Genomic DNA, 24,691 nt, shown 5'->3' with positions numbered 1-24,691 from the left:
ATCAGATTATTTTCAAGGGCGTGTACACATTGATATAATCAGGAGTGCCTAATTGGAAATATTCATGCAGGACATAATGTAGACTATTCCTTCTGTTCATTATCTGAAGTTCTCCGTAGTTTCCCTCTCTGCTTTTTACCCAGGAGAAGATTTACTTATTGCTTTTGTGATCAACAATACTGTTCTCACGTGACGTGTCATTAAGTAAAGGAGTTTAATTAAATTAAAGGTCAGACTTTACAAAGACATTGTCCAGATGCCGTCTCCATGCAGTTCACACAGCGTGACATCAGCTGTTCTAGTAACCGTACAGTACATACAGTATCTGATCTGTAAATTACTTCTTCTGGGTTCTCCTCTGAGAAAACATCAGAAACACAAAGGGAGGATTTAGTATTTTTGGTTTTCAAGATGGTGCCTCCTACTTTAGCATCAGAACTTGTTTCAATACAGACAATCAGTGCTTCATTCTAGACTATATTTGCATAAAGCAGTTGTGTCGTAGGCAGACGTTCACACTGACTGAGATGAGGTTCATGACTGTGTCTTGTCGTCTTGTCCTGCTCTTCAGCTTGTTGGCTGAGCCGCCAGACAAACATTCACCCCCTCCAGTAGCTCAGAGGTAAAGGAACATTCCTGATATTTACCCAAAGACCTTTTTTCCCCTTTTGATAATAAAAAAATAAAACATTAAATGTAAATACCTTTATTTCTGATTGCAAAAAGGGATGACCAAATGTGATGTTAGTGTGTCTTTAAGTATCTGGCTCTGTGTTGTAGCTGAAGCTGCTGTTCAGGAAGCACGTTGCACCAACATGTTTATCATCATCATCATATCTGTTGATGCTTCACGGAACATTTCTATTGTTTCAACATTGGAGTGAAATCATGGTGCATGTGTGGGCATCAGGGACGCCGCGGTGAGGTCATCGTTCCCACCAGTTAATAAACTCAACAACAGCGCTGTTACCAACATTTACAGGAAGAGATGTTCGTCTACGACGCTCAATATCTGTAGAGCGTTTCCTTTGACCTTGGCCATTAGATGTCTGTGTGTCTGTGTGTCTGTGTGTCTGTGTGTGTGTGTGTGTGTGTGTGTGTCTGTGATTCTGTCTGTCTGTCTGTGTGTGTGTGTGTCTGTCTGTCTGTGTGTCTGTGATTCTGTCTGTCTGTCTGTCTGTCTGTCTGTCTGTCTGTGTGTGTGTGTGTCTGTGTGTGTGTCTGTGAGTCTGTCTGTCTGTGTGTCTGTCTGTGTGTGTGTCTGTGATTCTGTCTGTCTGTCTGTCTGTGTGTGTGTCTGTGAGTCTGTGTGTGTCTGTCTGTCTGTCTGTCTGTCTGTCTGTGTGTCTGTCTGTCTGTGTGTGTGTCTGTGAGTCTGTGTGTCTGTGTGTCTGTGATTCTGTCTGTCTGTCTGTCTGTCTGTGTGTGTCTGTGATTCTGTCTGTCTGTCTGTCTGTCTGTGTGTGTCTGTGATTCTGTCTGTCTGTGTGTGTGTCTGATTCTGTCTGTCTGTCTGTGTGTGTGTCTGTGATTCTGTCTGTCTGTCTGTCTGTGTGTGTCTGTGATTCTGTCTGTCTGTCTGTCTGTGTGTGTGTCTGTGAGTCTGTGTGTCTGGACTCTCCAGTGGGAGTGATGTGCTTGTAGGTGTGTGTAGGTTAGATGTGCTACCTCCAGATGTTTCCATCTTCATCAGACAAAGTTTACAGATTGCCTCATTAATGTGATCAGGTTCTCTATTAGCTATTATCCCTATATTAGCAAATAGGCACTTGACACCACATCTGCTCGGTCCTGTCGGTCAACCCTCCTTTCTCTTGTCAGGTGATCAGTGAAATGTGACTCCTGCTACTCCGTGCTGCGACTCTGCTGCCGTACACTTTATAACTGTGGCGTCCGATGTCCGACTAATATTGATAACACGCTCAGTACTGCTGTATTTCACTTAAGTGCAGTTTTCTTCTCAAACATTTGTAGAATGTTCTCATATTTCTTTATTCCCAAAACACAAGACACGTTGAGATGAACTACCGTTACTGACATTTCAGTCTGTGGACAACAAGATGGAGAAGTAAATGAAGCTCCTCTTATCGTCACTATCTCTGTATCTCAGATCCTCTGAGAGTCACAGCAGCACATGGAAGTCATATTTCATGGCTGGTTTTCTGTTTTGTTGTTTAGGATTTATCCGTCATCATTTGAAATGAACCAAACGTTTGTCCGTCTGTGGCTCATTGGTCCTTTAATCACCAGGTTGGTGTGTCGCTCCGCGGCTCCTCCTGTCCTCATGGAGAAGTGTCCTCCAGTGAGACACCGAAGCTGCTACCCGGCGGCCTGCTGCTCTTAATGTAGAGGACGGGTTAATGTAGAGGACGGGTTAATGTAGAGGACGGGTTAATGTAGAGGACGGGTTAATGTAGAGGACGGGTTAATGTAGAGGACGGGTTAATGTAGAGGACGGGTTAAATGTAGAGGACGGGTTAATGTAGAGGACGGGTTAAATGTAGAGGACGGGTTAATGTAGAGGACGGGTTAATGTAGAGGACGGGTTAATGTAGAGGACGGGTAAATGTAGAGGACGGGTTAATGTAGAGGACGGGTTAATGTAGAGGACGGGTTAAATGTAGAGGACGGGTTAATGTAGAGGACGGGTTAATGTAGAGGACGGGTAAATGTAGAGGACGGGTTAATGTAGAGGACGGGTTAATGCTGAGGACGGGTTAATGTAGAGGACGGGTTAATGTAGAGGACGGGTTAATGTAGAGGACGGGTTAAATGCTGAGGACGGGTTAATGTAGAGGACGGGTTAATGCTGAGGACGGGTTAATGTAGAGGACGGGTTAATGTAGAGGACGGGTTAAATGCTGAGGACGGGTTAATGCTGAGGACGGGTTAATGTAGAGGACGGGTTAATGTAGAGGACGGGTTAATGTAGAGGACGGGTTAATGTAGAGGACGGGTTAATGGAGAGGACGGGTTAATGTAGAGGACGGGATAATGGAGAGGACGGGTTAATGGAGAGGACGGGTTAAATGCTGAGGACGGGTTAATGCTGAGGACGGGTTAATGTAGAGGACGGGTTAATGTAGAGGACGGGTTAATGGAGAGGACGGGTTAATGTAGAGGACGGGTTAATGCTGAGGACGGGTTAATGGAGAGGACGGGTTAATGTAGAGGACGGGTTAATGGAGAGGACGGGTTAATGTAGAGGACGGGTTAATGGAGAGGACGGGTTAATGTAGAGGACGGGTTAATGTAGAGGACGGGTTAATGTAGAGGACGGGTTAATGGAGAGGACGGGTTAATGTAGAGGACGGGTTAATGCTGAGGACGGGTTAATGGAGAGGACGGGTTAATGTAGAGGACGGGTTAATGTAGAGGACGGGTTAATGTAGAGGACGGGTTAATGGAGAGGACGGGTTAATGTAGAGGACGGGTTAATGTAGAGGACGGGTTAATGTAGAGGACGGGTTAATGGAGAGGACGGGTTAATGTAGAGGACGGGTTAATGTAGAGGACGGGTTAATGTAGAGGACGGGTTAATGGAGAGGACGGGTTAATGTAGAGGACGGGTTAATGTAGAGGACGGGTTAATGTAGAGGACGGGTTAATGTAGAGGACGGGTTAATGTAGAGGACGGGTTAATGTAGAGGACGGGTTAATGCTGAGGACGGGTTAATGTAGAGGACGGGTTAAATGTAGAGGACGGGTTAATGTAGAGGACGGGTTAATGTAGAGGACGGGTTAATGTAGAGGACGGGTTAATGTAGAGGACGGGTTAATGCTGAGGACGGGTTAATGTAGAGGACGGGTTAATGCTGAGGACGGGTTAATGTAGAGGACGGGTTAATGCTGAGGACGGGTTAATGCTGAGGACGGGTTAATGTAGAGGACGGGTTAATGTAGAGGACGGGTTAATGCTGAGGACGGGTTAATGCTGAGGACGGGTTAATGTAGAGGACGGGTTAATGTAGAGGACGGGTTAATGTAGAGGACGGGTTAATGCTGAGGACGGGTTAATGTAGAGGACGGGTTAATGTAGAGGACGGGTTAATGTAGAGGACGGGTTAATGTAGAGGACGGGTTAATGTAGAGGACGGGTTAATGTAGAGGACGGGTTAATGCTGAGGACGGGTTAATGCTGAGGACGGGTTAAATGTAGAGGACGGGTTAATGTAGAGGACGGGTTAATGTAGAGGACGGGTTAATGTAGAGGACGCATTTCATGTATGTGACAATAAAACTAAAGTTTTCATGTATCTGGTAAATGTGCCTTAAACACTTTAAACTTCTGCCCTGTGATATGATAAAGCTGTTGAATTTAGTAACAGAATGATCTCCATTAGATTTCATTAGATAGTCCATAACTTCTACCAATCATATTTTATTTAAAATCTGAGTGTTATGACTAATTGGTTGGGTAGAGATGTGTCCGTGGTGCTCGTCTGGGGACAGATACATGCAGATGAGACTGGATACATGAGCCGCTTGGGAGTGATCCAGTCCAAACAACATTAACCTGTGTGTTCCTGGTTCAAGGTGTCAGCAGCAGCAGCAGCAGCAGCAAACCGACTCCTGAAAGATTCAGAAGATAATCATTTACCTTCTCACCAGCTTTCCTGATAATCACCTTCCAGGGACAATAACTCCCCGGTGAATGTGCTGAACGCTGACGGATCATTTCTGTTTCCCTCCACCATGTTTAGACGTATCTCTCTTGTCTTTGCAGTGCTGTTCGGTCAGTTTGTGGTCTTCCAGACTTTGACCAGCGACGTGGTCGACATCTACGACGGCTCCTCCACAGACTCAGCCCTCCTCTCCTCCATATATGGATCCCACTCAGGTAGAAACAGAACACTGGACCCTTAAACATGGTGTCTTATAGCTCATAGGAATGAGTGAAACACGTCCATCTCTCACTTCAATTCAATTCAAATCAGATCACTCTTTGTCCTGGACACATAACACATTTAAAGTCCTCGCAGCTCAATGCTGCCAAGGATAAAGATTTTTGTTTCCCTTTGTGTATTTGTGTTCTGATGGTTTAATGAAACACAATGATGATACATAATACATTATGATTACAACTGAATAAACTCCTGAGGTCCCAATTAAAGCAACAAAAGCAAAGCAGCTGTTGTAAACTGTTGTCCCCCTCTAGTTGATTAGACTGACACAATGATAAAACATACAAGTTAATCAGATCAGAACACTGAAGACATGCCGGAGATCAATTTAAATCCCATTGACTCATTAAAGGGAGTCAATAGTTGTCCTTCTCTGCTCCTGTTAGTTTCCAGTTAATACGGCCATGCAGAGATGTTCAGGTGTGTTCTATGTGTGTAAACAGCATCCTCTAAATGACTTGATGATGTCTCCTGTGACTCTGTAACTCAGGTGAGACGCTCCCTTTGAGTTCAGGGAATAAGATAACGCTCCAGTTCACCACCAACGGAACAGAAACAGCCAAAGGATTCCACTTTGTGTACCAAGGTAAGGCTGCTTCTTCTCTCAGACGTCTCCTGAATTCTGATGTGGACACTTATTTGGTGCATTGAGTGTGTTTGCTTTAGCCTTTAGACTTTAGCCTTGCACTCATCACATAAAGGGCTGCTCAGCAGAGTGCCAGTGGCTGTGGATGGGCACGGCTGAGCAGAGCACGATGATGTGGAGTCAAACGGGCCATCCTGGCACGGCGGACGAGAGTGACTAATGACGTACGAGGAGATTCACGAGGGCTTCGCCATTCCTCTCTGCCTCCTTTGTCTTCTCATCTCTCCTTCTCGCTGTTGTTTCTGTCTGGACCGCACCACACCCACCGCTCCTTGTCTTTCTCCCTCCCCCTCTCGTCCCTAGCCGTCCCCCGGACAAGCGCCTCTCAGTGCAGCTCGGTCCCCGAGCCCCGGTTTGGGAAGCGGATCGGGAACGACTTTGGCATCGGGATGGTGGTGCTGTTTGAATGCAATCCAGGCTACACGCTGCACGGCTCCAACGCCATCAGGTGTGAGGCCGTGCCCAATGCCCTGGCCCAGTGGAACGGCACTGTGCCCACATGTGTTGGTAAGCGCCCGCATCCTCCAGCCCTCGCCTCACCCACACACACACACACACACACACACAGATCCAAAAGACGGAGCAGGTGCACCAAACCGGTCGGTGTCTGTTTTTCCTCTAGTCATTACTTATCCTAATGTCTATCACCCGTTGCAGAGCAGCCGCCTGTCTCTGGTCTTGATAGCTCAGACAGGAAGAAAAGAGGCAAGGACAAACACAACAACAAAGTGTCACATAAATATCCTTCCCCAGACTAGAGATTTCAGTTCCCGTGCCGTGCCGCACCGTGCCGTGCCGTGCCGTGCCGTGCCGTGCCGTGCCGCGCCAGACTAATGGGAAAATAAATAGCGTGAAGTGAACAGCCCACACTTTGGGTAACTTCTGCAGCCCACATCTTTAATTCTTTAATGCACCACATACACTCAGTTTATCATCTAATACAGTTCAATACAACAGATGTGCTCTAGAAGGTGTTTCTAATCCCCTGCCATCCCATAATGTACAGTATGTTACTGGAGGTGGGCGAAACATCACAAACACCAAAATGATTTAGGGTTGTGATAAGACATTATAATACATAATACATGTTTACTCTCATAATGCATCATAATGTGTATCTATATCTATATATTACACATTTATACGCTGAGTTACCAGTTTATTAGGTACACCAACCAACTTAATGATAGCCTGAGATTCATGTGTTTAATACGATACCCTGCAGTAAAGCCGAGCTTTGTGAAGCATACTTAATACTTTACTACAAGGTTACAGTGGATATAATAATCAATATGTTCTAATATCAATGTGATAATGTAGAAGGGGTCGTTGGTAGTGATCAATCTACAGAGAATCTGCAGCTCTCCTCGGCTTTACTGAGTTTTATATGGAGTTTTTAGTGAGCGTTTCTTTTACCGCAGAATGCTGTTTATCTGTTCACTTCCTGCTCAGCTCCTAACGGACAGACACAGTTAGCGTCTACAGTAGCAGGTGAACACAGAGGAGCATTCAGCAGCTAAAGAGATAGATGTTTCCCTCAGGAGGTTGGTAGAGACCAAAACCCGAGCTAAAAGAGAGTGAATATCAGATTTACATTCACCAGGTGATCAGAAACACCACTCCTAATACATGCTAATGTTTCTCTGGAACTGATTGCTAACGAGTTCACCATATGAAGACAAAGATGATGATATGTCATTGTTGTGTTCACAACTTGTTTCCACTGCCCCCCCCAAGTGGCCAAAAAATGTAGTTATTGCATGTTTACGTATCCCAATCACTTAAAATCACATGAACCATTCTGCCATATCTGTGAATGAGTTATGAACAATCTCAGTGATTTCTTTAACTCTAATGGATGTAAATAATGATCTGTTATAGAGAAGGCAGCTTTTGAGTTCATTATTAATATTTATTTTAACCGTTATAACCGATAGCGTAAATCGGTTAAAATGCTTAAAGTGGGTGAACGTTAATTATTAACGTCCGTACTGGTCACCTGTATGTTTTCTAGCATGCAGAGTGCACAACAAACACATCATCAACAGAGCCCAACATGATTTCCTTGTTTCATATAAAAGATTTAAACGCCAGATATACAGGAGCCATAAATCAGATTTATTTTTGACGTAGAACATACAGGGTCCTAATCCAGTAGCTCTATAAGTCCAGCAGCATCTGATGGTGTCTGTAAGATGAGGCACCAGCATCTCTCTACACGGCTCTATGCTAACAGACACAGAACCATGCACACACATGGAGCACTAAATATACCTGCATCAATATGCATAGACATGCACACATCACATTTCACACACATGAATGGATTTACATGCCTCGTCTCGCACACGCCGTTACCCAATCACATGCACATGCAGAGGGACATGCACTCGGTCTCACAAAGACACCCACATGTCTGCCTTTGGGAAGATAAAGAAGTGCAGATGAAGTAGGGAGAGAAATCTATTGAAGTCAGGCCTTGTGCCAGCCAGCAAATAGTCCCAGCCGGTGAGTGCGGAAGATTTGGAGTCAGGGTTCATCCGAGTTTCCTGCCAAGTGGTGAGGGAATAGCAGTGGCACGCGCAGTTCCATTTTAAACACAGCGATTTTTATCAGGAGATTGAATCTGGCTGCAGCATCTCCCCCAGCGGCAGAGAACTCGTCCAGAATAATGGATCTAGTTTCATGAAAGCTTCAACAAAAACACTGTGCTCAATTACTCAAGCCCTCTTTATGGGATATATGACGGCATCAGACACCGTCCTCCTGTGAGCTACCTGCGATTCAGAAGATCCATCTCCAGCTCCGTGTCGAGCTCTGAGATTAACCCGCCTCGTCAGGCAACACTTGTTTCGCTTTCACAAATACAAAGCCGGTGAATTAAGGCTCGGCTTTTGAGCTGTGCTCGCGTAACGTTTTATCGTGATTTAATTAGCCTCGCCTGAACGGATGCATAATGTTCAGGTGGACGCCGTTGAATTTGATGGAGAATCGTTGACTTGAATAAATCGAAGCTTTACAGTGAGCTTTAAAACAGAAAGGATTGCAGATGATCTGGTGTGTAAATGATGGAATCTCTTTAAACATCTGCTCATGTCACCGTTAGATTATGGAAGTGAACAAAGGTCTGGTAAAGTAAAAGGTAAACACTGAGAGATGAGCTCCGTCTTGTTCCTGGAGAGACAGCGAGGCAGCTGAATCTCACACACAAACTAAATCACTTCTGATCACGACTCTGATATTACATAAGCTCACAGATTGCCATGATTCATACTCGGTATACTCGGTATGCCCACATGATGGAATTCACTGTTGGCTTCAGCTCTACCTCTTCCAAGGTGTCAACACGTGTTTGTTTTAAACACTGGATTCTTGTTTGGACCAATTCAAGTCAAAACCAGACTTTTGGTGGATGAAAATGATTATAAGATAATTGACAAAAGGCAGTTATGACATCATTTACATATACATTTAACGTAAAATGAATACAACATTTGTAAGATGTATGTATCCTAAAAACAAACAAGTATAACAGGTAGGGATGCATCGATACCACTTTATTCAGACCGAGTACTAGTACCTCCATCTGGGTATTCTCCAATACCGAGTACCGATACGAGTACTTCTCTGTGCCTAAAGACCCTCGTTAACAGCCAGCTGGAGGGTGTGAGCGACACACGGCAGGCTGGGGAGTCCCTCATACGAGGCGGTGCGCCGCCACCGGCTCTAGGTCGGCTTGGAAAGGCTCGGGGCGAAGATTGCTCGCGGCCGCAGCTTTACAGCGCTCCCCGCCCGGACCTCAACGCACCGTGACGGAGCTCCCTGCTCCCGGTGCGACTGTCGCCCGGGGCGGACTGTCCTCGGTGCACCCTGACAGCGTCGTGCCACCAGGGCGGGGCTCGGCCCACGTAAAAGACGCCGATACTGGTATTGGTATCGGTGCATCCCTAATAACTGGGGAGTTGTTCCTGGCCACAGTGCGCTCCGGTGCAATGCTCTTGGTGGGATCTCTTGTTGGGTCTCTAAACTATGGTGTACGGTCATAGACCTGATCTATATAAAAAGCTTCTTGAGATAACTTCTGTTATGATTTGACGCTATATAAAAAATAAATTGAATTGAACTGAATAACAAGTTCTTTAGGAATATAAACTTTAAGTAGTGCATGTGATGTGAAACACCTCCAGTATGTGCAGATGCAGGTTTTTGATATCTTGATTAAAACCCTTGTAATTAGAAGTTGCTGTGGGTTCCCTGCATATCAGATGGTGTTAAATGGTGTCCCCCCCCCACGCTGTCTACCTGCAGTAACTCTGACATATGAGCCTGCCACAGATTGAGATGGGTGTGTGGAGCATTCATGCTTTTATGAGTGTCATGATTTCTAATCTTGCTCGACCAATTACATTACCTGACAGCTCAGGGGACTCAAAGGAGCTGTTAAATTAGACTGAAATACCGGATCTCTCTCTGCAAACAGGCTGCTGCTTGTTGTCAGCAGCGGGGTCTCATGCTAGAAGAGTTTCAGTTCTAGATGCTAGAACATGCCGACAGTATGTTTAGTTATTCTTCAAATGGTTTGCATTATTGTTCAGACCTTTTCTTTCAGCATTGAATGTTGGAACGAATAAAGATAATAATAAAGATCAGTCTGTGCAGAGATCCTGGACAGACAGAAAGAAATGATTCAATAGAAAACAAGTCTACTGACGATGACAGTCTGGACACTCGGGCGTTTTCACATCAGGTACGATTGATCCGTACCGTGCCCGAGTACGATTCCCCCCCCCCCTCTCCGATCAGCTTTCACATCAGTGAAGTTGTTCCGTACCCGAGTCCACTACGTCTTCATCCAGGTGTATTAGTTTATGTTGAGATCACACTGATCAATCCAACTGGACTTTGGGGACAAGTGGACTGGGATCCGGGCCCGGGTCCCTGATGTGAAAGCCCCCTCAGTCACTCCCCCTGTCGTTTAGTGTACGGGGACTCGTACCGTCAAGGAGCCTTTAACCAGCGTCGTCAGGATATGACACTCTGACTACAGCACTCTGATTCCAGAGGCGTTGACCTTCACGTCTCATTTGCAGAGCAGAAATCAAAACAATTCCACGAGCTGTTCTCCATCAGTCGGAACTCAAGAGTTAATCAATACTGAGTCCTCTCCGTGTGACGTGCGTTAGCTGAGGATGTCCTTACTGTGGTGGTTACATGATAAGTGTGATTGCTGTGAGGTACCGTATGGAAGTCATTTTCTCTAATATGTCACTTGGAGTGAAAGGAACAGACGAGTCACTTTGACCCGATTCTATCAGGTAGATGTCACCGGTGAAATATTGATGAGTTTGAAGTTGTGTCACGCTGATAGCTGACGACGTGTTTCTTCTGACAGACACGGCTTCTCCTGGTGATGAGGAGCGTGTTGTCTTTTTCTCTCGTTGTCTTTGCCGTGGAACCCTCCGGTGGCTGATGGGTATTGAAAACAGTGATTATCATTGACCTGTGCAGTGTAAAACCTTTGTCCTCTACAAACAGCAGCTGGTTGATCATTGTGAAAACACGTGGTACCGCTCTGTGATCATCTGAAGGACCTCGTCCAGCCTGACCGACAGCGGGGCGCGTGGTCCAACAGGAAAACAATGCTAGTTAGTTGATTTAACCTGCAGATCCATTGTTCCTGCATCAGGAGTGGTGAGAAAAGGACTTCAAATAGACTTTTATTCTGCTTCTTTGTGTCGTATACAGGATAATGTTGAAATACATTAACGGTGTCTGCCAAACACCTTCCAGCTGCTTCCAGCAGAACGATGAATCTCACAGAGCAAAGCAACGATGAAAAAGTGAACACACTTTCTCTTCTTGTGTAAAATCCCATCAGCCCAATGGGTTCAGCCAGCAGAACTCCATTTCAATAGGAAGGAAACGCATTTCATTCTGTGTTTTGTTGTGTGTAATAATCCGGAGGATTGTGCTCTGCAAGGCTGGGTTACCACAATCCTTAATGGACAAAAAGTGGAGCCAAACACTGTGTGGAAGGTAGCTGGGCCGGAATCAAGGCCAATTGGCACCGCCTGAAAAGCAATAAAGAAATTGTAACTGTTATGGCCCCTTTTTTTTCATTTTGATTTTTACCCATGCTCAAATATATCACAGTGCCTGAGAATGTCAGCCCAACCCGGCCAGTAACTCCAATTCAACATTCAACATTCATCGCAGAGCCGAGAGGCTCCATAAAGATGTTACTTGTGGCGCTGGTAGAAACAAGGTGCGCTCAGAGAGGAATGACTTTCTCAATTGAAAGATGTGATTTGTGTGGCCTGCGAGAGATAAAATAACAAAATAACATCAGGGTTGAGCTGTTGATGTCTGCGTAGAGCGAGAGGAGACGAGAGGAGAGCGAGAGGAGAACGTGCTGCCATGCAAAACTCCACCGAGGCTTTCAATGACCATAATATCATCACGGTCATAGAATAAAGCTCTCTTACCTTCTATAGCAAGAAGAAGGTGTCATTATCAGGGATGGCTTTCACTGGAGTCCATAGAGTTACATCATACCAGGCTCATTTAGAATCTATGTATTATGTAAAGATGCTGTTATGAGGAGCCCTGCCCACTCCGGCTCTGCAGTGTGTGTGTGTGTGTGTGTGTGTGTGTGTGTGTGTGTGTGTGTGTGTGTGTGTGTGTGTGTGTGTGTGCAGCCTTCAGCCTGAACTTTGTCGTGACTGACTCTCTCTCTCTCTCTCTCTCTCTTTCTTTTCCCTCTCTTTCTCGATCTGTTATCATCGGTCTAGTTCCCTGCGGAGGGACGTTAACTGACCGCAGAGGGACCATCCTCTCTCCTGGATATCCAGATCCGTACGCCAACTATCTGAACTGTGCCTGGAAAATCTCTGTTCCTGAGGGAGCCGGCATCCAAGTGAGAGGACGCCGATGCAGATCTGAGTAGTATCACATGTTTGATAAGAGATTAAGAGATGCCTTCGCGCTGGTGACAGCCGTGGCCGGAGGCATCGTGTTTCTGGGTTGTCCGTCCATCTGTACATCCGTCCGTCCTTCCCATTCTCATTAACACGATATCTCAGGAACACGTTGAGGGGATTTCTTCAAATTTGGCTCAAACGTCCACTTGGACTCGAGGATGAAGAGGATGAAGAGGAGGAAGGTCACCGTGACCTCACAAAACATGTTTTTGGCCATAACTCAAGAATTCATATGCTAATTATGACAATTTCACACAAATATCTGAAATGATAAAATGATGATTTTAGACAGACATGGATGGACATCTAGACATTTAGATGAGTTTTCTATCTCTTGTATTAGTGTATATGTCCTGCTCTCTTTAGCGTTGGTATTAAGGTATCTTTGTCTTTCAGATTCAAGTCGTGACCTTCGCCACAGAACATAACTGGGATTCGCTGGATTTTTTCGACGGGGTGGACGGCAACGCTCCGAGGCTCGGCAGCTACTCAGGTAAAACTGATACAACTGAATTTTAGTCGTCAGCTCCCTCTTGAATTTCAATCAGATGTCACAGGGCCCCGGCAGCAGACAGATGTGGTGATGGAGCTGATGACATTTGGCATGTCCTTTGAGAGTGCTGTCTAAAAACCAGTTAAAGAAGTCAGAGAAGAAAAAAGTGTCCCTCCTCCTCCTCCTCCTCCCAACATCCCCGTCTCTGCATTAGAGATCTTCATACCGGAGCTTTACTAACGTCGTGTTGCCTTCGGGCTCCATGCTCTTACCACATGGTCCCCTACTAGAAACAGAACATCACATCAGTGGAGATGCTGGATCCTGGTATCAGACGGACTGGTGTAGCATAATGACTTCTGCCTCTAGATCAGTTTTATGAGACTAGGTGTCACATCCTTCAAGTGGTGGATATCTCATTTTGGAGCTAAACTCTTTACATATTGTAATAGCTCCACAGAACAGCTCTCACTGTGCAGGACGGCGTGCGGTGTGAAAAGGCTAAGGGATTTTAAATGGCTAGCAATCAATTTGATTTGGGGCTAAACTGATGAAGGTGATTATGAATATATGTAAAAGTCTCCGTGCAAATTGGCGAAGACATGGTCCTGGAATAGAGAATAATATGATAGCAGACCTCTCTGTTCCTCACACGGACTGAATATTCTCTAAACTCAGAGTTAGAATTAGAGATCACGCTCGTGTTCACGGGTTTCATTCTGTGTGTCTGACTGAAGGTCTGAAGGAAGCTGAACATGATTTACACCTTCAAATGAGAAGGCATGTGTGATCCATGAATATGAACAGTCACTGTTGTTGGTAAATCACTGATCAGCATTGACTACTGTGTTGCTTTCTTTTTCTGCTTGACCCACAAAGCCTTACATAAATTACAGCTTATTCAAAATGCAGCATGTCTTCTGACCGCCCTTTCTGTGATTTGTTGTATTATGTGAAGCATTTTTAATTTGTAGCTGCTGATGTACTCAGCAGCTCTCATTTAGCGAGGTCACGGAGGTGGAATGGCTGCTGCTGAAAGCCTCAGTGTTCAGACTCACGTCACAATTCAGCTCTGGTTGAAATAAAGAATCCAGAGAATGATTTCATTATTATCTGTGCTGCGTATGACTGAAGGTCAATATATGTCGTACATGTCCAGATGTCTTTGGTGGTCTTAAATGTGGGATTTGGGCAGGACATGGTCTTATCTGTCTTCTGTATATTGTTATAATGCAGGTACAACGATTCCTCAGCTGCTGAACAGCACATCCAACAATCTCTACTTGACCTTCCAGTCTGACATCAGCGTATCCGCCGCTGGCTTCCACTTGGAGTACACAGGTATGAGGAGAGACGGCTTGTCCGCCTGCCTGTCACTTTGTCTGTTGTCAGTTGGTTTCTATGTGTCCGTCTGCCACCGGCTTCCAGCTGCTGCACAGAGGTAGAAGGGATGTGAAGGACAGCTGGTCCGGGTGGCACAGTTGGACATAGAAGGTTGGTGAGTGAGTTGGTAAAGTTTCCCTCCGTATCTCTTCACAGTTTCAGCCTCAATATGTGTTTCTGTGGCATCGGAGCATGGTATTCCCTCGTATGGAAGTCCTCCCATCGCTACGAGCTACCGGACCCACATCCTTTTTCATTTAGGGACTAAATTTACTCGTCTCTCGGAGGGCTATTCACTTAGGGGCATATTTGCAAAGGAGCATGCTGAACATTTACCGTGCACTAAAATTAAAGGAGTGTAGCTGGCCCCAGTGGAGCGGCTGATTTACTCAGTCCTCCCATTCAAAAGTAGTGTAAATGAAAATAGAGGTGCTGATCTGCAGGTGATGCATGGAGCTCTTCTGCACAGATTTAATAATACGCTCCTTTGTGACCAATTTCCCCCGCTGTTATTTACATCTCAGGCTCTTTCCCGTCATCTCTCTTAATGTCAGGGTAATTTTCCTTTCTGTTATTCGTCTCTCTAAGGTTAGATGGATTTGAAGTTGGTGCTTTCTCCGTCTCCTCCTCACATCTGTCTTTCTGCTAGCTGGTTACTTACCGCTCACCTACACATAAAAGCAATTCTCTTAATAAAATGTGTGTCTATGGGGCGACCCGTTGTCACTCATTATCAGTAAATCACATGGAGGGCAGTGAAACAGCTCAACCACAGGAGAAGTCCGAGTGAAGAAGACATGAAGTCCATAATGCTAAGATAGAACTGGAGGATGTGGAGAAGACATGAGCTCTATAATATTAAGATAGAACTGGAGGATGTGGAGAAGACATGAGCTCTATAATATTAAGATAGAACTGGAGGATGTGGAGAAGACATGAGCTCTATAATGTTAAGATAGAACTGGAGGATGTGGAGAAGACATGAGCTCTATAATGTTAAGATAGAACTGGAGGATGTGGAGAAGACATGAGCTCTATAATGTTAAGATAGAACTGGAGGATGTGGAGAAGACATGAGCTCTATAATGTTAAGATAGAACTGGAGGATGTGGAGAAGACATGAGCTCTATAATGTTAAGATAGAACTGGAGGATGTGGATGGCACAAAGGCATGAAAGATAGGCCGTGATGAGGTAACATAACCAGCTCTGAGATCCCGTACACAAGGCAACTAAAGGAAAACACGCTTTGGAGTAAAATCAGTTCCCACAAATGTGATGCAAAACAAAAGAAGCATAAGAAGCTTGCTGTCAGCGAGTCTATCCCCGCTGTCAGTCGTGTCAGTCCACGAGCATCATCCCACCGCTGAGAACGACTTCACAGTCATGTCTCTCGCAGTCGGCGCTTCGTCTCCACAACACCCTCCTCTTTCCTGGAAGCGCTCCGTAGCCGTGTCTCTCTGTAGGCTGTTTCCTCTCCGCACTAACCCCCCCCACCACCTACTGCTGAGAGTCACTCCGGTGCCGTGTCTCACAGTCAGCTCTTTCCTCTATGTCTGTCTCACACTTTGCCATCGCTGCCCTTGTAAAGAGTATTCCCCGGTGCGTTGTGTAAACCCGGCCCCAGTCAAACTCCTTTCTACTCTCCTGTTGTCATTCATGTTTGTTAGCTTGCCTGCCATATGGTTCTCCTGTCTGCCTGTTGGCAAACACTTGTGTGTGTGATCACGCCAAGTTGCTTCTCTGTGGAACGACTCATTAACTATTTCTGTTTTTGTGGTCTGTTTCTGTTTCGTTAGTTTTATTCTAGTCTCATAGCAGAGTTAGAGTTCTGATCTATTTAGTCCTCTGGTTTGTATGTTTCTATCTTATCATCGATGATGTGTTCGGACAGGGAAAGGTTAGCAGTGGTCTTGTGGCAGTGAATGTACAGTAGGTTGCAGTTTGCCCATCAAGAAACACTGAAAATCACTCCTCAATACCCAACAAGTTCCTTTTATCTTTGGGCAGAAGTGAAGAGAGAGTCTGTGGGATTATGAACCAGCGTGTGGACGGAGCCAGAGAGCAGCACCCTGCTCTGCCTTCATTACAAAATGTAGATAAATCTATTTATTCAGTTCCTTTTCATCAGACATCGACCTGGTTTCTGTGCATGTTGTTGAAAATACAGACTTGAAGCGTAAATGAAAAGCTTGACATGGTGGGTACGCCCTGAGACGCAGACAGCTGCATCTGACCAACTATAAACAGCATCTCCAACTATAGAGCGAGGACTTTCTGTCTGTGTGTGTGTGGGTGTGTGGGTGTGTCCTTCACATACACAGAGAAGCGCTCGTCCTCATCGACTTCACACTCGGTGGGTGGATAGCTGGGAGCCCCGTGGAGTGCTTTGTTGAATTTGGTGCAATGTGGACACGCGACTCGTTCAATATTAATAAAGTTTGAATAAAGAATCGACCAGCGCTCTGCGCAGCAGCGGGGGGGGGTGGGGCATGTCGTCTGCAGCGGGCAGACCGCGGTTCATCGACAGCAGTCAGCAGTTACAGCTGAACTCTTTCTCACTTCCCTTGAGGTCAAGCAATCGGCACGCTCCGAACGGCCACGCCGCCCCGAACAGGCACTCGCTACATACGGCCAGATCAAAAGTAAAGCGTGTCTGTTGCGTGAGACATGCGAGTGAAAAGCCCGTCTGATATGCTTGTGTTCTGGACGGGGGGTTAGATTAAATGGTGGTTTGAGTACTACAGCGCTGGTCGTCGGTGGAGGTCGGAGAACTACTGAGTGCACTTTTCTAGTTTCCAGCCTGTGGTTGGTTTGAACCAGCGATTTATTTAGTACACACAAGCGAGAGGGATTGGCAGAGACCCAGACAGTCAACCATCTGTTTTAAAAAGTTTCCTTTGGGTGATTGTTGCAGTCCGTCGAGACCAGTTAGAGAGAATCCTGTACACCAGCCGTCACTACAAACGTCTTAAGAGCCCAGCGTTTAACCAGCTCTCCTAAGGCAGACAGCGGGCTGGAGCTGAAAACAAAACTGGCGTCTTCTCACAGGCAATATGGCGGTTTGCATCCCAAATAAAGTCCCACACGAGGCTTCGGCTGCTTCGGCTGCTTCGGCTGCTTCGGCTGCTGCAGTCTGCGGAGGCCCACATTATTTCCACATCAGCTACACGGAGTGACTGTGACAACGTGATCAATCGATTCTAGACAACTTGGAGAGAAATCCCCTGAATCAGCCCCAGAGATCTGTCAGTACTGTTTTTACTACACATCTCATTTCAGTCACTCCACTCAGAGGACACTATGGCACTGCTTATGGTAATTGATAATCATACATATAATCTTCATCATAAGTAGTTGAACCTGTAAATGATGTTGTGTATCATGGCGGAACCGTGCACACTGATTAAAGATGAGAGCAGAAATCACCTATAACATAGTGAATTACTTGTAATCAGGTTTCCCATATTGTCTTCTCCAGCAGTGAAGCAGACTGTCGGCTGAGCTGCAGGAAGGTTCTCTGGTATTCAGTGTAGAAACACTCTGCTGTGGTCTTTCTCTCATGTGTTAGTCAGTATGTTCTATGCAGCTCTTAAACCTCTAATTCCACGCTACTGCAAAGCCACCAGATGAGTCACTTTGAAGTCTCTGTGTTTGTGCTGGCGGCTGTTGTAGTTCTTTAGGTTCTCCGTTAACAGGAGGTCTTTGAGAGCTGTTGGAGATGTAGTTCATGGATGGATGTGTTGAGGTCAAATGCAGATGGACTTTGAAATGAGTTCTTTGTAATGCTATGTGATGGAGGTTACTTGAATACACTGTGTTCTGTAGAGGAGCCTGAATAATGAGGCTGGATTGTTCACTTGTATTATAAAATGGATCCGCTGCCTTTTTACCCTTTTTACCCGTTGATGAGCTCAGAAACCAGAAACCCAGAAACCCAGAAACGGCCTCAGACGGCGACCTGGAGAACGTAAAATAACTGTATATAGATGAAGCACGGTGTACTGGAGGAGAGTCGTGTGATGGACAACAGGAACATGATGGGTACGTGACCTTCAGTATCTCTGAACACACTAAACAGCAGACTGTGAGCTACTGGAGGTATCCCAGCATGCATCCTGCTAATGTAGAGATATCTCTCGCTGCTTTTTAAAGGATGACAGAAGCTGATGTGATCAATAATGATTGAATCCTCCTCTGACTCCTCCTGCAGAGACTGAACTTCCTACCATCAGTGTCTTTATTCTGCTCTCTATTGAAGTTGCTCTGCAGCCTGACAGGATGGGTTTGTGCTCATCTGGTTTCTTATGTTCACATACACTCCACAAGCAACAGTATCTGTGGCCAGTTTCAGGCATTGTGAGGCCTGTGTCAGTTTGATATGGAGTATACATCAAGAGTATTGATTATGTTTGCAGATGAATCTGATCCTGATTTCATGGTGTCAGCTGAAGGTGCAGATCGCGTCCGACTGATTAGACCGGCTGTTTGACTTTATTTAGGAAGGTAGGAGGAAAGCTATTACTTTACTGGTTAATGATGATGATCAGCATACAGAGGAAGATAATGATGATCTGATATCACATTCACATTTCACATTTTAGTAATTGATAGAGAAAATGTTGATCTAGGAATAAAAATTCATAATGTGATCTACTGCGTCCGTTTATCAGCCTCTCCGAGTCTCATTACCTTCACATAGGGAGGATGGATTCATCATTTCCTTTTGCAGAATAAGATAATAAGATGATGATTGATGTGAATAGTCACATTCAAGATTTATGTTGGATTATATACATATATATATATACATGTTGAGTTCCCATGTCAGACAAGGAACAACTCCTCAAAAAGCCTTTTTAACAGGGAAATGGAGGAAACCTCAGGAAGAGCAGCTGAGATGGATCCCACTCCCTGGACAGACACACATCTGGGAGGTTTTTGTTGAAACAGGAACTATGGGCTTCCTCATAACCAACATTTTGTCCAAGTAGCTTTACTGAAATGAAAAGCTCCTTTAGACTGTGCATGACACTGTAGGGTTAAATGCTCTTCCCTTACTGCGCCTGCCTCCACCCACCTGAAGCATCTCTTCCTTATCTTAAACTCTCAGTGTGCCTGTAGTGTTGTGTAGTGGTATGTGCTTTTCTAAACTCTCAGCTTCAGTTTGCTGTTGTTCCCTTCCAGAGAGACGTCGTCTCCACTCAGTAAATGACTCTCTATTGAGAGTGACCGGCATGTTTTGCTTCTGCATCTGCCGAGTGGCTTTCATTATCCTGGTATATTCCAGTTTATTATTGAATAAATACATTTATGTGAATTGAAAGAAGGAGCAGGTAAAGCTCTCAGTAGACGAGCTTAGCTAGTAGCTGGTGAGTCACACACTACTGAGATCTCCTTTAGGTAGAATGCGCGAGGCGTCCTGGTGAAAACATGACGTGTGTTTGATCAGGACGGGACTCCCTCCAGACGCGCTTGTGTACTCACAACAGTGAGTGTCGACCTTCTCACAGCAGGGCGACACCGTCCTCGCCAAAAGTGCGTACGGGAACCCATCTGGACCTCAACGGGAAGCGGCGCCGTATGTTAGTGGGCCACCCGCTCTTAACCTCACCAGAGCCTAAAGTTAAGATCTGGCACGCGGACTCTGGCACGCTGACGCTGGCTGCGTAGATCAGACCCTCACTTTGAATGTCTGAAGGCCTACTGACGATCTCTGAGGGTTTCTTTGGTTAACTTGACTTCTCGTATGCTCTGTGTGTTTCTTTGTTCCTGTATATAATGGAAGCGGTTCTGTATTACATTATTTCACCGATCCTATATTCACTGTCATTCTTTGAAGCACTATTGAAGTAAGAATGCACTGCTGCAGGAAAGCGTTTTATAAAGGGAAGGCTGATTGTTCCCTTCAGTTAAGACACATGATAGTTTAAGGAAACAGTTGAATTCATAGCTCCAGCGTGCCGTGATGTTAAACCTACCTTTATACAGCAAACAGCTTTCATGAACTGCGTCACCACATCCCCTCCAATCAATTTCAAAGTCATTTGACTTTATCAAAGTAATACTTTAAACCCACATATATGACACAACTTGAAAGAATCCACCCACGCCGCTCGTACGGTAGCTCTTCTTCACTTGTTGTATCTGTGAATATCCGTCATATTGATTCTTCGGTTACTGTCTCCTCCCACCCAAACATCCTCTCCGGCTCTCACTAAATGCTCGGTGGAGTGGCCGCTCCCGCTCTCCAGCGCTCTGAAGAGTTGCCTATAGATTGTTGGGAGTCTTTTGGGCTGCCGTGTTTCCATCTCTCCTCCCTCCTACCTACCTCCAGTAGCCCGGACTCTTTGAGTGGGCTGCCGTGTTTCCATCTCTCCTCCCTCCTACCTGCCTCCAGTAGCCCGGACTCTTTGAGTGGGCTGCCGTGTTTCCATCTCTCCTCCCTCCTACCTACCTCCAGTAGCCCGGACTCTTTGAGTGGGCTGCCGTGTTTCCATCTCTCCTCCCTCCTACCTGTCTCCAGTAGCCCGGACTCTTTGAGTGGGCTGCCGTGTGAGTGTTTGTATATGTGTCTTTCTTCTTGGAGGGCCGTGTGTATGCGTTGTATGTGCCAGGTTCTTTTGGTTGCTGTGTTTGTATATCCTCCTTCCCACTACCTCTCACCCTTCGGCCTGCTTACTAATTATACGTCAAGGAGAGAACTTGTGCATGAATGTAGTGTACAGTTTGTGTGCTTTTCAAACTTATTACAAAGTCCTTTCGTTTCTTCTGTTGTGTATTATTACTGCAGCAGTACAGCAGCCAGTTTAATACAGGATTCCAACAACCTCTTGACGGATGACTTGTGTCAGTTGAAAACTTATAAAATAAGCCTTTTCTTTCTAAAGCTGCTTTTCCCCGAGTCCCGGCGTGTAGAATAGGCGTATCAATAAGGAAGTGAGAGGTTTGCTGCTCCGCCTGCAGATGAGATTATTTGATGTATTTGTTTCGTCACCTCTAGGACTGGAATATATCTTCTGTCTGTGAAAGTGACTGTAGCTTAAATGTAGCTCAAACACCTTTATGGCATTAATATGGCCCATAGCTGGGATCACTGCTGCTTTGAAGCCATTAAAACACAATATCAGGCCTCTCGGTACCTGGCGAGCAACGCTGTAATCACTTTGTTCCAACGGAGCTTCGATGCTTCTGTCTCGTAAGACTTCAGGGATTGCTTTGTAATTTCACAGTGATTGCTTCAGATCACAGTCAGGAGGATTTTGCGATTACAGCCACCAGTAGAACGGCTTTGTGACTCGTCCCAGTTTCTAAATGTTATGATGAGTGGAACAAGAATTCAACTCAATTATTATGCAATTACAAGCCCATTAAAATGAGGCGCGGTGTAATTACATGTTTTAATTAAATTATGCCCTTTCCTCTATAGGTATCGGAGGATGTAAATGTTTCCATTCATCATACGGCGGATGTTCAACCATGAAACCATATGATGTTGTGCAGAAGAATGATTGCTGTCCACACTTGTGTGTTGTGACTCTGTCCCAAGCAATAGGTTTGGATTCGTGTCCAGAGCCGCTGCCTCCCAGTAACGGCCAGAAGGTGGGCGAGCGCTACACCGTGGGAGACATGGTGTCCTTCCTGTGCGATCAAGGCTTCTCCTTACAGGTAGGTGAGAGCGCACAGTGCTGCTGAAGCAGATATCCAGCTCTCGTATGGTTAGGAGAAGTGAATCATATCTACCTGCCTGGAGGGACAATTTCAAGGGAATACCCCGAAAGGATGAGTCTGAGTCTGTCACCGCAGCGTTACTAAGCACCTTTTCTATGACATTCGTGTGTGTGTGTGTGTGTGTGTGTGTGTGTGTGTGTGTGTGTGTGTGTGTGTGTGTGTGTGTGTGTGTGTGTGTGTGTGTGTGTGTGTGTGTGTGTGTGTGTGTGTGTGTGTGTGTGTGTGTGCGTGCAGAAGAGTACGTGCAGGATAGAAATGTGTGAATGCACACCAGTGGGGTAACCGTCCATGTATATAAGCTTGCATCTTTATTGTGTGTACTTTACTTTTGTGTTCCTCTGCATGGACGTGTGTGTGTGTGTGTGTGTGTGTGTGTGTGTGTGTGTGTCTGGTACAAAGCATCTTTGACTTCCTCCAGTCCTCCACTAGTAGATCCTGTAGCCGTGGCGTTCTGAGCTGTAGAACCCTCCAACGCCACGAGCGATGGATTGTGTTAACAGTCGTCTCAGTAATCCCGGGTTCTCTTCCCGTCCTCTCTGGACCAACCAGCAGCTTCTTACACACATCTGCAGGCTGAGTGTCTGAACACCAGAAACAGACCGGAGGCCGTCGGAGAAACAAAAACACAAGTCTGGCTGAGTTCAGGTGGATGTGTGTGTGTGTGTGCGTGTGTGTGCGTGCGTGCTTTGGTAGATGTCTGTTTTCAGTTTGGACGTTAGTGTACCAGACGGCTGAAGGATGTTCTTGTATGAACTAGGGATGTTAATAATTAACCGTTTAACCGTTAACCCACATTTAGCATTTTAACTGATTAACGCTATCGGTTAAAACGGTTAAAAGAAATGTTAATAATGAACTCAAAAGCTGAGCGGCTCAGAGGAGCGGCTCGTCTCTTTAAGGAGGAAAGCTGGTCCACCTTAACAGTCCACCTTAAGAGGCAGAGCCGGAGTTGCAGGATACAGGAAGTCGGCTCCGGTCTCTCCGGCTCTCTTGAGCGGAGCGGAGGAGTTGTAGTTTAGTAGCATTTATTCACCGACAAATAAACTACACACACTGCTACACCTACGATCACAACTAGAACGCCACCAACAACCTCACACTCACCGCCAACACACACACACACACACACACACACACACACACACACACACACACACACACACACACACACACACACACACACACACACACACTAACTCACTAAAGTTACACAGACTACGTGTGCGTCGGCGGCGAGCACGAAGCCTCCGGTAATGCTAGAGCTGCTAACGTAGCACAAACACACACACACTGTCTGTTGGACACTCGCTAAAGTTACCCAGGCAGAGACACAGCTGACAACCTGCTAAACTAAACTAAATGTGCGGTGGAGACTTTTACTGGGAAAGTGGCTGCATGTCCGCGACACTACACGCAGCATCGTAGCTGCTAAGTTAACGCTCCCGGACGGTGAACTGGAGACAGTGAACGCAGCATCGGAGCTGCTAAGGTAACGCTCCCGGACGGTGAACTGGAGACAGTGAACGCAGCATCGGAGCTGCTAACCCTCGGTTATCGGTTAATAATGGGTTAACGAGGGTGGGTTATCGGTTAATGAGCATCCCTAGTATGAATGTTTTTAGGAGCATGTTGGCTGGAGGAATCTTCCAGACTGCACAGATGTTTTCAGGATTAAAACAGCAACAGTGCTCTGAATGTTTTACTGATGATGAACCTGTAATATTCTCCATCACTGGAATCTAATTGTTGTCTCTAACAGAACAGTCCGTCTCCTCCGGTCCTCTCAGCCTGTCTCTCTGTAGTCAGACCCCAGGTGGTCCTCCTGCTGCCCAACTAGCAGCACCAGCTCCTCTGCTACTCTTAATACCATCAAATATTAACACACTAGACCTTGAGAAGAGGATTTTGAGAAATCCAAAACTCTGACTGTTAACCAATTCCAAAGCTCGTGGGGACGGAGATCAGAACTGCTGTCTGTCTGATGTCTGGGTGTTTTTCTGGCTGTGTATTTTGGAGGAGGTGAATGTAATGTTTCTGTTTGTTTTCCTGAACAGGGTAATGCATATATTACCTGCATGCCTGGCCCCGTCAGAAGGTGGAATTACCCCGTACCGCTGTGTTTAGGTAATGTATTATTTTACACAGCGTACAGCTTTTCAATGAGGTGACATCGCCGATGACAACACCATATCTGTCTCATCAAATACAGATTCAGTGTCTTTTCTTTTGTCTTTTGCCCTTCTCCTTTTCTCATTCCTGGTTTATCTTCTTTATTCCTCCCATAGCAGCATCACTTTACTGAAACACAGACACACAATAGATCAATGCCCTCACAGAGGACTGGTTATTGTATTAGGGAAAGCAACTGTTTCATGGTGAGACCAGGGGAGGGGATGATGGGGGGAAGGAGGAGTGGGGATTATGCATTTTCATGCTTTCCCCTTCAGTTGAGAATCAATAAGGCTTTGCTCCATCTCAGAGTGTTGTTTGATTCCTGATACCTCTGATGAGTCTCTACTCCCCCCCGACACTTCCTCCAAACTTGATTGTCACAG

The 24,691-nt window shown here is 45.7% G+C and overlaps 1 protein-coding gene across 1 annotated transcript in view; it reads left to right on the top strand.

Moving 5' to 3' along the window:
• The window catches only part of LOC141779829 (CUB and sushi domain-containing protein 3-like), a 269,514-nt gene that overhangs the window by 148,051 nt on the left and 96,772 nt on the right, over nt 1-24,691 (top strand). The window contains exons 31-38 of the mRNA XM_074654862.1: nt 4,727-4,840; nt 5,395-5,490; nt 5,854-6,057; nt 12,342-12,466; nt 12,927-13,023; nt 14,260-14,364; nt 21,955-22,073; nt 24,191-24,260. Of these exons, the coding sequence (XP_074510963.1) occupies nt 4,727-4,840; nt 5,395-5,490; nt 5,854-6,057; nt 12,342-12,466; nt 12,927-13,023; nt 14,260-14,364; nt 21,955-22,073; nt 24,191-24,260 (930 nt within the window). The remainder of the gene's footprint in view (nt 1-4,726; nt 4,841-5,394; nt 5,491-5,853; nt 6,058-12,341; nt 12,467-12,926; nt 13,024-14,259; nt 14,365-21,954; nt 22,074-24,190; nt 24,261-24,691) is intronic.

This window comes from Sebastes fasciatus, chromosome 12, assembly GCF_043250625.1.
Source record: "Sebastes fasciatus isolate fSebFas1 chromosome 12, fSebFas1.pri, whole genome shotgun sequence".
Classification (NCBI taxonomy): Eukaryota; Metazoa; Chordata; class Actinopteri; order Perciformes; family Sebastidae; genus Sebastes; species Sebastes fasciatus.
The sequence above is the reverse complement of the archived record's forward strand: the minus strand, read 5'-3'. Positions and strand labels throughout refer to the sequence as shown.